A 14,750-nucleotide genomic window follows, 5' to 3' on the forward strand; every position below is an offset into this window, starting at 1 on the left:
TTTTTTTTCTTTTCTTTTTTTTTCTTCTTTTTTTTTTTAGTACTTTTTGTTTCGTTTATCTTACCATATTTGTGTGGATGTGTATGTATGTGAGTGTTGTTTGTCCCCGTTTGGTTCCGACCTGATTCGGGTGGGTTGAAGGTGGGTACGGGTAAGGGCTTTGAGGGTCGCTTACATACTGTTGCACAATTATGCCTTGACTGTCACTGTCTGATATCATTGTATGTATGCAAATTGCTGTGAAATTCAAATAATTTAAGATTTTAATCGAACATTTCAAAATCCAGCAGCGACCAGAAAAACGCTACGATTCTTTGGGCGGCTGAGGAGACGACTCACGACCATACAGGCGACACCACGGCGACCATGTGGCGACAGCCTATTCGCCTGTAGTCGCCTAAAAAATCATCTAAGTGGGACAGGGGCATTACTTAGCGGGTGAGGCAGCATCTCTGGAGAGAAGGAATGGGCGACGTTTTGGGTCGAGACCCTTCTTCAGACTGATGTTTTAGTTTAGTTTAGTTTAGAGATGCAGCACAGAAACAGGCACATCGGCCCACCAAGACAGCAGAGACCAGCGATCCCCGCACACTAACACCACCCTACACACACACACACACGAGGGCCAATTTTACATTTTGCACCAAGCCAATTAACCTACAAACCTGTTAATTCGCTCAGTGCAAAATCCAAATTTTTAGAGTGTGGGAGGAAACCAAAGATCTCGGACCCACGCAGGTCACGGGAGAATGTACAAACTCCTTACAGACATCGCCTTGGTCAGGATTGAACCCGGGTGTCTGGCGGTGGGAGGCAGCAACTCTACCGCTGCACCACCGTGCCGCGTTTTTATACTGAATTCCCACGGATTTCCTCCAGTGCTTTGTTCTCTTCTGGTTATCTAGATCGCTCTTGAAAGCATCCAGAGAATTGGCCTCCACCGCCTTCTAGGGCAGAGAATTCCACGGATCTCGTTGTACTTCCCCTTTACCCAACTGCCACCAAGCTTTGTGTCATCTGCAAATTAGCTAATATTCTAATTCCTTCATCCAAATCATTGAAGTATATTGTAAATACAGGTGCACAACCTTTTATCCGAAAGCCTTGGGACCAGACACTTGTCGGATTTCGGACATTTTCGGATTTCCGAATGGAAGATTTTTAGCGTAGATTAGGTAGGTAGCGCGGGCGGCTTGAAAAGTCTGGAGCAGCTGCCTCCTCCCCGGAGACCGGGAGAATCATTGCATAAATGTTAGTCAGTTAGTTTGGAGGGATTTTATGTGGTGGTGGTGGAGTAGGGGTGAAGGGGGAAACTTTAATTCTTAGTCCCCTACCTGGTCGGCGACTCCCAACCTCGCGGAGCTGGGGGCTCCGTCCGGCCGCGGGCGACGCCGGTTGGAGCTCCGACCCCGACAACTCTACCCCTGGCTGCGCGGCTCCAAATCCAGCGACGCTCCGCGATGTTGTGTGTCGGCGGCCACAGCGCTCCGGAGCTTGCCGCACGGCGACCCGGTAAGGCATTGCCCGCTCCCCGCTGGTATCCCAGTGCTGCGACGCCGCCGACTCCCGACATTCGCGGAGCTGGGGCGTCCGGCCGCGGGCCGCGCTGGATTTGGAGCGCCTCGCAGCCAGGGGTAGAGTTGCTGGGGTCGGAGCTACAACCGGCGCCGCCCGCATCCCCACCGGCCTCAGCGCTGCGGAGCTTACTGCACGGCGACCCGGTAAGGCATTGACCGCTCCCCGCCTCTCCGACCAGGTAGGGGACTAAGAATTAAAGTTTACCCCTTCAACCCCCCCTTCACATAAAAGCCCTCCAAACTAACTGACTAACATTTAAGCAATGATTTACAGATGTTTAAGTGTCTCCCCCGTCTCCGGGGAGGAGGCAGCCGCTACAGTAGTACAGACCTGGGTTGACCGTGGGTCGTTTTGGGTCAAATTTGGCGCCAAACGCGAGCTTTGGTGCGCAGACGACATCGGGAAAAAATGGCCGGTTTTCGGAGCTTTTCGGTTTCTGGAACTCCGGATAAAAGGTTGTGCACCTGTAGTACGGTACCCCACTAGTCACTGCCTGCCATTCTGAAAGGGACCCGTTAATCCCTACTCTGTTTCCTGTCTGCCAACTACTTCTCTATCCATGTCAGCACTCTACCCCCAATACCATGATTGGGGATGATCAGCCCTGATCACACTGAATGGCGGTGCTGGCTTGAAGGGCCGAATGGCCGACTGCACCTATTGTCTATTGTCTCTCCCTTGTCTATTTTCCTAGTTACATCATCAAAAAATTCCAGAAGATTAGTCAAGCATGATTTCCCCTTCGTAAATCCATGCTGACTTGGACCAATCCTGTTACTGCTATCCAAATGTGCTGCTATTCTTTTATAATTGACTCCAGCATCTTCCCCACCACCGATGTCAGGCTAGCTGGTCTATAATTCCCTGTTTTCTCTCTTCCGCCTTTCTTAAAAAGTGGGATAACATTAGCTACCCTCCAATCCACAGGAACTGATCCTGAGTCTATAGAGCATTGGAAAATGATCACCAATGCATCCACGATTTCTAGAGCCACTTCCTTAAGTACCCTGGAATGCAGACCATCAGGCCCTGGGGATTTATCAGCCTTCAGTCCCATCAGTCTATCCAATACCATTTCTTGCCTAATGTGGATTTCCTTCAGTTCCTCCGTCCACCCTAGATCCTCTGGTCACTAGTACATCTGGGAGATTGTTTGTGTCCTCCTTATACTGTCCTTGACTTCCCTTGTCAGCCATAGTTGCCTCTTACTCCCCTTAGAATCTTTCTTCCTCTTTGGAAAGAACTGATCCTGCATCTTCTGGATCTAACATTGCTGTTCCACCGTCATTCCTGCTAGGGTCTCTTTCCAGTCAACTTTGACCAGCATGACAGTTACAAGATGGAATCAACGGAGGTGCGGATGTGTGCGGTTGAGTGGACTAGGGCTCACCTGAAGCACCCTCGGATATGCTCTGGGGGTTTAGAGGTCGGCTCCGGGAGGTGAGGGGTGGACCGGACCGCAGGAGGCCCTGCAGCAGCCTGGGGCTCCATTAGACCGGGCCCTGCTGGAGGCCCTGTAGCAGTCTGGGACTCCATTAGACCGGGCCTGCTGGAGACCCTGCAGCAGTCTGGGACTCCATTAGACCGAGCCCTGCTGGAGGCCCTTCAGCAGCCTGGGACTCCATTAGACCGGGCGCCACTCCTAGAGGCCAAGCGCGGGGATGGGATTCGGCCTGCAGCGGCACAGAGCAGTGGAGACACCGACAACATCGCCCTGGCCAGGCCGACCCAGTGTCGTCGCCACGACAACGGGCCTTAAGGCCAAGTTTAAAACTCTACATGTTTAACAACTTTGAACTAGATGAGAACAAGATAGCACCAGAAACATGGCGCCTCAGTGCAATCTACTAGATCAGTTCAGTTTAGCTTAAACAGCCCGGAAGCAGGCCCTTCGGCCCACCAAGCCCATGCTGACCAGCAATCCCCATACACTAACACTATCCCACGCACACAAGGGTGAATTTACAATTTTTACCAAATCCGATTAACCTACAAACCTTGGAATGTGGGAGAAAATCGGAGCACCCGGAGAAACCCCACGCAGGTCACGGGGAGAACGTGCAAACTCCCTACAGACAGCAACCGGTAGTCAGGATGGAACCCGGGTCCCTGACGCTGTGAGGCGGCAACTCTGCGCTATTCTTACATTTTTATACATAAGAATGATTTTATCTATGTATATTAAGATTTTTACTGAACTGTATGCAAACAGAGGAGTTTCACTGACAAAATGTTTCATTAGTCATAGTGATACAATGTGGAAACAACTTGCCCACACCAGCCAACATGTCCCAGTTACACTAGTCCCACCTGCCTGCCTTGGTCCATATCTCTCCAAACCTGTCCTATCCATGTACCTGTCTAATTGTTTCTTAAACATTGGGATAGTCCCAGCCTCAACTACCTCCTGTGGCAGCTTGTTCCATACACCCACCACTCTTTGTGTGAAAAAGTTACCCCTCAGATTCCTATTAAATCTTTCCCCCCTCACCTTGAACCCATGTCCTCTGGTCCTCGATTCCCCTACTCTGGGCAAGAGACTCTGTGCGTCTACCCGATCTATTCCTATCATGATTTTGTACACTTCTATAAGATCACCCCTCATCCTCCTGCGCTCTAAGGAATAGAGACCCAGCCTACTCAACCTCTCCCTGTAGCTCACACCCTCAAGATCTGGGAAAATCCTAGAAAAATCTTCTATGAACCCTTTCAAGCTTGACAATATCTTTCCTATAACATGGTCCTCAGGACTGAACACAATTTTCTTAATGCCGTCTCACCATTGGATCATTGATGATATTTTACTCATCAGTAAAGCGACACAAGTACATTTTTATTGTAAACTTAAAGGCCTACCTTTGAAGGCTTGATTCCGGTAAGTAACCCGCAAAACAGTGTGTGAACCACACATCGTAGGGAAGTTTATTGATGGCCGAGCAAGTTTGGAGGTGAGCCAGGAGTTTGCTGTCTTCCAGGTTCAGGTAATGTTCAAGGCTCTTTGGCTACACAGTGGATAAAAGGCAAGGGCAAGTTTACACCTCACGCTGCCTCGGCAAGGCCAGCAGCATAATCAGGGCCCAGTCTCACCCCCAGCCATTCCCTCTTCCCCCCTCTCCCATCGGGCAAGAGGTACAGAAGTGTGAAAACAAACGCACACCTCCAGATTCAGGGACAGTTTCTTCCCAGCTGTTATCAGGCAACTGAACCGTCCCACCACCAACTGGAGCAACGATATACCTCATTGGATATCCTTGGGCTATAATTGAATTTTATGTTGTATTAAATGTTCTATCCTTTATCTGAAGAAGGTTCTCGACTCCATAGCTCCATAGATGTTGCCTCACCCGCTGAGTTCGCTCCATAGATGCTGCCTCACCCATTGAGTTTCTCCAGCATTTTTGTCCACCTATCCTTTATCTGTACATTCTAGACAACTTGATTGTAATCATGTCATCCCTTTGATTGGATAGCACTCAACAAAAAGCTTTTCACTGTACCTCGGTACATGTTATAATAATAAACTAAACAAAACAGTTTTACTTTTTATTCCATGTTGATTAAAGTATATGGCAGGGAATCAGGCCCTTCAGCCCAACTTGTCCATGCCTCGCTGACCAGCGATCTCCGCACCTTAATACTATCCTACACACACTAAGGACAATTTATACTTATACCAAACCCAATTAACCTACATACCTGTACGTCTTTGGAGCGTGGAAGGAAACACCCGGAGAAAACCCAGGCAGGTCACGGGGAGAACGTACAAGCTCCGTACAGACAGCACCCGTAGTCGGGATGGAACCCGGGTCTCTGGTGCTGCAAGCGCAGTAATGCCCCTGTCCCACTTAGGAAACCTGAACGGAAACCTCTGGAGACTTTGCGCCCCACCCAAGGTTTCTGTGTGGTTCCCGGAGGTTGCAGGTGGTTGCCAGAGGTTGCAGGTAGTGAAAGCAGGTAGGGAGACTGACAAAAACCTCCGGGAACCGCACGGAAACCTTGGGTGGGGTGCAAAGTCTCCAGAGGTTTCCGTTCAGGTTTCCTAAGTGGGACAGGGGCATTAGGCAGCAACTCTACCGCTGCGCCACCGTGGCCGCATACTCTTGGCCCACCTGCTATGTTTGGCCCATATCAATAGACAATAGACAATAGGTGCAGGAGTAGGAGCACCGCCATCCAATGTGATCATGGCTGATCATCCCCAATTAGTACCCCGTTCCTGCCTTCTCCCCACATCCCCTGACTCCGCTATTTTTAAGAGCTCTATCTAGCTCTCTCTTGAAAGCATCCAGAGAATCTGCCTCCACCGCCCTCTGAGGCAGAGAATTCCACAGACTCATTACTCTCTGTGATAAAAAGTGTTTCCTCGTCTCCGTTCTAAATGGCTTACTCCTATATTCTTAAACTGTGGCCCCTGGTTCTGGACTCCCCCAACATCGGGAACATGTTTCCTGCCTCTTGCGTGTCCAAATCCTTAACAATCTTATATGTTTCAATGAGATATCCTCTCATCCTTCTAAAATCCAGTGCAACCAATTGCCTTCAGAAGTCACCTAATTAGTAAATAGAGTCCACTTGTGTGTAATCTAATCTCTGTATAAATACAGCTGTTCTGTGAAGGCCTCAGAGGTGCTATCAAATCCTGATGCTTTTTCTTAGGGTAACCAATTTGTTCGGAAGGATATAGGTTATTAGAATATGTAATGGTGTTGTTTGATCCACTCCATGCCAGTTGGTGGTGGTAATGCACCAAAAAAGTTGTTTGCCAACCGCCAAAAAACACTATATAGAAGAAGAAGAAGAAGGCCTCAGAGGTTTGCTAGAGAACATTAGTGACATATTTGATTTAAACCAGCATCTGCAGTTCTTTCCTACACATTTGGATAATTTTGTTCAGTTTTAGTTATCAAAGATGTTGATCAGCTGGAAAGGGTGCGGAGAAGATTTACGAGGATGTTGTCAGGACTCGAGGGTGTGAAGATAGTATAGGGAGAGGTTGAGCAGGCTGGGACTTTATTCCTTGAAGCGCAGGAGGATGAGGGGGTTGAAGTGATAGAGGGGTACAACCTGAGGGGTAACTTTTCCACACATTAGGGTGATGGGTATATGGAACTTTGAAGAAATATTTAGACAGGTCCATAGACAGGTTAGGTTTAGAGGGATATGGGCCAAACGCAGGCAGGTGGGCCTAGTGTAAATGGGACATGTTGGCCGGTGTGGGCTAGTTGGGCCAAAGGGCCAGTTTCCAGGCTGAATGACTCTCTAACTACTTCAATCTGTGGGGGCAGAGAGGGCCAAAGTTAAACATCTCATCTATAACACGGTATTGTAGAGTGCTCAACACACCCGACTTTACGTTGAGGGATATTTGGTCCCCTAATTTGAGGAAGGCCATTCTTGCTATTGAGGGAGTGCAGCGTTGGTTCACGAGGTTAATTCCCGGGATGGCGGGACTGTCATATGCTGAGAGAATGGAGCACGCTCTGGAGTTTAAAATCTAAAATAGATTACACACAAGTGGACTCTATTTACTAATTAGGTGACTTCTGAAGGCAATTGGTTGCACTGGATTTTATTTAGGGGTATCAGAGTAAAGGGGGCTGAATACTTTTGCACGCCACACTTTTCAGTTTTTTATTTGTAAAAAAATTTGAAAACCATGTATCATTTTCCTTCCACTTCACAATTATGCGCCACTTTGTGTTGGTCTATCACATAAAATCCCAATAAAATACATTTACGTTTGGGGTTGTAACGTGACAAAATGTGGAAAGGTTCAAGGGGTATGAATACTTTTGCAAGCCACTGTAATATATATAGTTGGAAAGAACTACAGATGCTGGTTTAAATCCAAGTTAGACACACAATGCTGGACTAACTCAGCAGGAGAAGGCAGCACCTCTGGAGAGAAGGAATGAGTGGCATTTCAGGTCGAGACCCTTCTTCAGACTGATGTCAGGGGAGGGGGCGGGACAGAGATAGAATGTAGTCGGAGACAGTAAGACTGGTGGGAGAACTGGAAAGGGAGAGGGGATGGAGAGAGAGGGAAAGCAAGGGCTATTTGAAGTTAGAGAAGTCAATGTTCATACCGTTGGGGTGTAAACTACACAAGCAAAATATGAGGTGCTGCTCCTCCAATTTGTGCTGGGCCTCACTCTGACAATGGAGGAGGCCCAGGATAGAAAGGTCAGATTGGGAATGGGAGGGGGAGTTGAAGTGCTGAGCAACCGGGAGATCAGGTAGGGTTAGGCGGATTGGCGGAGGTGTTCAGTGAAACGATCGCTGAGCCTGCGCTTGGTCTCGTTGATGTACAGGAGCCCACACCTATGTGGCCTCACCAATGTCTTGCACTTAATAAGTGCAGTCTGCTTTTCATCAATTAGGGAAGGTGGGAGGTCGTATTGCAGTTATATATGATGTTGGCGAGGCCACAATTAGAGTATTGTGTACAGATTCATGAGAGGGATACATCAGGTATTCAAGTCCACTACTCTTTTGCCCAGAGTAGGGGACATAGGTTTAAGGTGAAGGGGGAAAGGTTTAATAGGAACACGAGGGGTAACGTTCAAATACAGAGGGTGGTGGTGAATGGAACAAGCTGCCAGAGGAGGTAGTTGAGGCTGGGACGATCGCAATATTTAGGAAACATTGAGACAGGTACATGGTTAGGTCAGGTTTAGAGGGATATGGACCAAACACAGGCAGGTGGGACTAATGTAGGTGGGGCATGTTGGCCAGCGTGGGAAAGTTGGGCCGAAGGGCCTGTTCCCCTGCAGTATCACTCTATGACTCTAATTGACACTCCTAATCATATTACATTAGAAGGATGAGAGGATATCTTATAGAAACATATTATTAAGGGATTGGACACGCTAGATGCAGGGAAAATGCCCCCGATTTTGGGGGAGTCCATAACCAGGCGCCACAATTTAAGAATAAGGGGTCGGCCATTTAGAACGGAGGAGATGAGGAAAAACGTTTTCACTCAGAGAATTGTGAGTCTGTGGAATTCTCTGCCTCAGAAGGCGGTGGAGGCCAATTCACTGGATGTTTTCAAATGAGAGTTGGATTTAGCCCTCAGGGCTAGCGGAATCAAGGGATATGGGGAGAAAGCAGGAAGGGGGTGCTGATTCTGGATGATCAGCTATGATCATATTGAATGGCGGTGCTGGCTCGGAGGGCCGAATGGCCTACTCCTGCACCCATTTCTATGAAGGTGAATTCACTTGGAGTTTTGTGATCAATTTTGACGTCAGCGAGCTACTTACCAAGTGCGGCAGCGAATCTCCGTATTTATGATAGAATTGCTTCACAAAACACTTGACCAGCCAGTATGAATCGACATCATTCTCCATCATCTCGTCCATCGCTTCGGCAATTGCGATTAACATTTGGTCCTCGGGTCCCTGTGACAAATAACGGCAATAACAGCGTTGAAATATTACGATGCTATATAACCATGTTTCCTACGTTGTTGGAAAGACGTTGTCAAGCTGGAAAGGGCACAGAGAAGATTTACCAGGATGCCGCCAGGACTAGAGGGTGTGAGAGCTATAGGGAGAGGTTGAGTAGGCTGGGTCTCTATTCCTTGGAGCGCAGGAGGATGAGGGATGACCATACAGAGTAGGTATGTTACAAAACCTACCTGAATCGCCATTGGGAATCTGCCCACAGCCAGGCCCGCGATTTTGGCGCTGTTTGGAGGGGGCGGGTTTAAAACGCGATTTTTACTAGGCTGTACTAATCGCAGATGTTCAGCCTAGTAAATCATTAACGAAAAATCGCTGCAAGACCCGGTCGCAAAAGGTATTATTAGTTTTATAGGCCTCGATAATATAGTTATAATAGTTTAAAATTACTCTCTCATTCCGCAACATCTCGCAGCCCCAGGGTTTTATAAAGCAAACAATTAAAGGTATGTACCTTATTTTTACATTAAATGGGGCATATATATAACCCTATATATCAAGTTATCTATAGCGAGTAGTTCATTTTGGGCTTTTTATATCCCGCAGTATTTTTCTCGGCATTTGAGGGCACTAATCTAGCGCGCTGTCAACGTTCTAAACCAGCGCGTTCACAGGAACCCACTAGAAAGCCGATTTAAATGGGCATTTATTTACAGCAATTGAACACTAAATTCCTTCCATTTGGCCTATAAATTAATGTAAATTAGATATAAAAATCATGTTATATTGTGAATTATTTGTGAATAATCTTTGGACACTTAGGCTATTTAAAAAATGTTAATCTTTCCTTAAGAAATGGGCCTATGATTATCCAAGATCACAGCTTTTTTGTAATGTCCATTGAAAATCAATAGGGAACAAGATGCTAATTTCCGAGTATGAAAATGGCCATAACTTTTTTAATACTTGAGATATGAAAGTGAATTTGGTGTCAAATTAAACTTATTGTTATGCTTTATCTGATGGGATAAATTGCAGACTTGATTTTTTAAATCTCAAAATTTTGTAACATTGCTATACAGAGGTGTACAAAATCATGAGAGGAATAGCAGAGTCAGGGGATATGGGGAGAAGGCAGGAACGGGGTACTGATTGGGGATGATCAGCCATGATCACATCGAATGGCGGTGCTGGCTCGAAGGGCCAAATGGCCTACTCCTGTACCTATTGTCTATAATAGATCGTGTAGACGAACAGAGTAGGGGAATCGAGGACCAGAGGACATAGGTTTAAGGTGAGGGGGGGGGGGGGGGAGAAAGATTTAATAGGAACATGAGGGGTAACATTTTCACACAGAGGGTGGTGGGTGTATGGAATAAGTTGCCGGAGGAGGTAGTTGAGGCTGGGACTATCCCAACATTTAAGAAGCAGTTAGACAGGTACATGGATAGGACGGGTTTGGAGGGATATGGACCAAACGCTGGCTGGTGGGACTGGTGTAGTTGGGAGATGTTGGCTGGCGGGGACAAGTTGGGCCGAAGGGCCTGTTTCCATGCTGTTTCACTATGATTCTATGAGAAGGGGCATATCATTGCATAACTGATATTTTAATTTGTAAACGTTTCTGATTTTATTAGCCTACAAATACCATATTATTTCAATATCGAATAATGTTATCATCCCGTGTTATATTAATATTGAATAATTAACTCAACTGTGAAGACTTTTTAAATAGTATTTCACTATTTGATTCGTACGGGTGTCAGGGGTTATGGCAGTATTGCAGTATAATGTGGATAAATGTGAGGTTATCCATTTTGGTGGCAAAAACGGGAAAGCAGACTATTATCTAAATGGTGGCCGATTGGGAAAGGGGGAGATGCAACGAGACCTGGGTGTCATGGTACACCAGTCATTGAAGGTAGGCATGCAGGTGCAGCAGGCAGTAAAGAAAGCGAATGGTATGTTAGCTTTCATTGCAAAAGGATTTGAGTATAGGAGCAGGGAGGTTCTACTGCAGTTGTACAGGGTCTTGGTGAGACCACACCTGGAGTATTGCGTACAGTTTTTGGTCTCCAAATCTGAGGAAGGACATTATTGCCATAGAGGGAGTACAGAGAAGGTTCACCAGTCTGATTCCTGGGATGTCAGGACTGTCTTATGAAGAAAGACTGGATAGACTTGGTTTATACTCTCTAGAATTTAGAAGATTGAGAGGGGATCTTATAGAAACTTACAAAATTCTTAAGGGGGTTGGACAGGCTAGATGCAGGAAGATTGTTCCCGATGTTGGGGAAGTCCAGGACAAGGGGTCACAGCTTAAGGATAAGGGGGAAATCCTTTAAAACCGAGATGATGAGAACTTTTTTCACACAGAGAGTGGTGAATCTCTGGAACTCTCTGCCACAGAGGGTAGTTGAGGCCAGTTCATTGGCTATATTTAAGGGAGTTAGATGTGGCCCTTGTGGCTAAGGGGATCAGGGGGTATGGAGAGAAGGCAGGTACGGGATACTGAGTTGGATGATCAGCCATGATCATATTGAATGGCGGTGCAGGCTCGAAGGGCCGAATGGCCTACTCCTGCACCTAATTTCTATGTTCTATGTCTATGTTTCTATGGGGAGAAGGCAGGAGAATGGGGTTGAGAGGGAAAGATAGATCAGCCACGATTGAATGGCGGAGTAGACGATGGGCCGAATGGCCTAATTCTGCTCCTATCACTTATGAACGTGAAAATAAGTTTAGTTTAGCTTTATTATTGCCACGTGTACCGGGGGTACATTGAAAAGCTTTTTTGTTGTGTGCTAACCAGTCATCGGAGAGACTATACATGATTACAATCGAGCCGTCCACAGTGTACAGACACAGGATAAAGTTTAGAAGGATATGGGCCAAATGCAGGGAGGTGGGACTGTCTACTCTAAACATGATTGGTTAACACGCCACAAAAGCTGCAGTAACTCAGCGGGTCAGACAGCATCTGTGGAGAACATGGATAGGTGACGTTTCACAGAGTGCTGAAGTAACTCAGCGGGTCAGGCAGCATCTGTGGAGAACATGGATAGGTGACGTTTCACAGAGTGCTGGAGTAACTCAGCGGGTCAGGCAGCATCTGTGGAGAACATGGATAGGTGACGTTTCACAGAGTGCTGGAGTAACTCAGCGGGTCAGGCAGCATCTGTGGAGAACATGGATAGGTGACGTTTCGGGTCGGGATCCTTCTTCAGACCATTAAAACTTTAGACCCTTTCAACCTTTCTAAACGTGGCTGTCCAAATGTCTATTATATTTCAAAGTACCTGCCTCATCTACCGCCTCTGGCATCTAAGTCCATACACCCACCAACCTCTGTGTGGAAAAGTTGCTCATGAGGGCAATCCCAAAATAATTCAGATGGGGCATGTTGGGCAGTGTGGACGAGGAGGGCCGAAGGGCCTGTCTCCACGCTGTGTGACTCTATGACTCTATGCAGTAGGAGGCCGCTCAGCCCATCGGGTTTGGGTTAGCACTCTGCCAGATCCACCGATTACCACATTCTCTGTTGCACCACCAATTTCACCTTGCTCTGTAGAACATAGAACTTATTGCAGGAACAGGTCCTTCGGCCCAACTTGCCTTATCTGAATTATTTCGGGATTAAACGCACGGGCAACTGTTCCACACAGAGGGTGGTGGGAGAATCTCTCTTGTAGCTAACCCACTCTCATCCAGGTGGGATTCTGGTCAAATTCTTGTGCTGGAAAGGGTGCAGAGAAGATTTAGGAAGACGTTGCCAGGACCCGAGGGCCTGAGCTATTGGGAGATGATATGTATTGTCTTTCCGCTGACTGGTTAGCACGTAACAAAACCTTTTCACTGTACCTCGGTACACGCAACATTAAACTGAACTGAACTTGTTTTATAGTCAAATGCTTTTAAAGAGTATTCACAGTAGAGAGATATTATTCCATATTAAACTAACATAGGATGATAACATGCTGGAGAAACTCAGACTGAAGAGTCACCCATTCCTTCGCTCCATAGATGCTGCCTCACCCGCTGAGTTTCTCCAGCATTTTTGTCTGCCTTCGATTGTTCCAGCATCTGCAGTTCCTTCTTAAACAATAGGTTGATAACATTATTCAATATTGAAATAATAAGGTATATGTAAGCTAATTTGTAAAAGTCCTGTCCCACGGTATGAGTTCATTACAAGAGCTCTCCTGAGGTTGCCCCGATTCGAACTCGGAGATTTGGGGTAATGGCCACTCGTCGGTACTCGGGGCTGTCGTGGACATTTTTCATCACGTTGAAAAATCTTCACGAGTCTTCCCGTGCTTACCTGCCGTTAGCGAGTCTTCCCGAGTACCTGCCGTTAGCGCTAAGAGACATCCCCGAGCTCCGACGTACCCGCTACGTTAATTCTCCGTGCTCTTGGAATGAACTTGCACCGTGGGACAGGGCTTTATGTGTACAAAATCTTGATAGGAATAGAGGCACAGAATCACTTGCCCTGAGGAGGGGAATCGAGAGCCAGAGGTCATAGGTTTAAGGTGAGGGGGGAAAGATTTAATAGGAACCCAAGGGGTAACTTTTTCACACTAAACTCTGATTTACATGCTGATATTTTTATGGAATAATGCGCATAGATTTACACCTGGCAGCGTAGTCACGTACATGCTAAACTAACGCGTTTTTCAAAAGTTCAAAGGATCAAATGTATTTGTCACATGCACCATAAGGTGCAGTGAAATGCAATTGACCGTGCAGTCACAATTAGAAAAGGACACAATACACAACATAATTCAACACAGATATCCATCACAGCATTCCTCACTGTGGTGGAAGGCAATACAGTTCAGACAGCCCTCCTCCTCCTCCTCCTCGCTTGTTCACCCGTGGTTGGGGCCCTGACCCTCCGTAGTCGCCACTGCTTGGGTCAAGAACTTGTCCATCTCTGTCTGCTTCTTCTTGCGTCTGGTGTGCACAGCCTAAAGTTGTAGGACAACTTGTTCTGTTTGATCTACTGTTTGTGCAGGCCGGCTTGATTGCATTCGTCGAAACAGGGCGGACCACGTGAAGGTTGCAATCTCCCACCCCCCCCCATCTCTGCCTTACAAATATCCACTGACTTGGCCTCCACAGCCCTCTGTGGCAATGGGGTTCCACAGATGAACTACCCCTCTGACTAGAGAAGTTCCTCCTCACCTCCTTTCTGAAAGAGCGCACTTTAATTCTGAACTTTGTAATTCTGTTTTTACTCTATAAAAATGAATGTTTTGGAGAGAACTGACCAGTGAGTGGGAGGGTCTGCGTGGGAGTGTTCCGCACTCCAGCTGATACATCCGCAGGTAGATCCAGACTTGTGGGGTGGAGTCTTCAACAAAGCGGATCACCTGCAACGCTTGCAACAAGTCCTGGTACTGCTCCTTCCGAAATGATACCACAGCCGCGTGAGATTCATAGTGAGGAGGAAGAATACCTTGGAGGACATGAAGTAAATGTTAATTTACAATGCCACATGTAAAAATGTGTATATACATAGACACAAAATTTCATACAGGGAAGCGTGAGGTGTTGCATTTGGGACGTCGAACAAGGGCAAGACCTACACAGTAAATGGTAGGCCTCCGGGTAGTGTTCTAGACAATAGGTGCAGGAGTTGGCCATTTGGCCCTTCGAGCCACACCACCATTCAATGTGAACATGGCTGATCATCCACAATCAGTACCCCGTTCCTGCCTTCTCCACATATCCCCTGACTAAGAGTTTAAAGAGAAAAAAAAA

General features: G+C 46.9%; 1 protein-coding gene across 1 annotated transcript in view; it reads right to left on the reverse strand.

The window, feature by feature from the left end:
- tbc1d7 (TBC1 domain family, member 7) overlaps nucleotides 1-14,750 on the reverse strand; it is a 31,305-nt gene that overhangs the window by 3,214 nt on the left and 13,341 nt on the right. Inside the window, exons 4-6 of the mRNA XM_055653390.1 lie at nucleotides 14,258-14,445; nucleotides 8,844-8,981; nucleotides 4,435-4,580 (exon numbers count right to left, since the gene is read on the reverse strand). Coding sequence (XP_055509365.1) covers nucleotides 4,435-4,580; nucleotides 8,844-8,981; nucleotides 14,258-14,445 — 472 coding nt within the window. The remainder of the gene's footprint in view (nucleotides 1-4,434; nucleotides 4,581-8,843; nucleotides 8,982-14,257; nucleotides 14,446-14,750) is intronic.

Source organism: Leucoraja erinacea, chromosome 2 (genome assembly GCF_028641065.1).
Source record: "Leucoraja erinacea ecotype New England chromosome 2, Leri_hhj_1, whole genome shotgun sequence".
Taxonomy (NCBI): Eukaryota; Metazoa; Chordata; class Chondrichthyes; order Rajiformes; family Rajidae; genus Leucoraja; species Leucoraja erinaceus.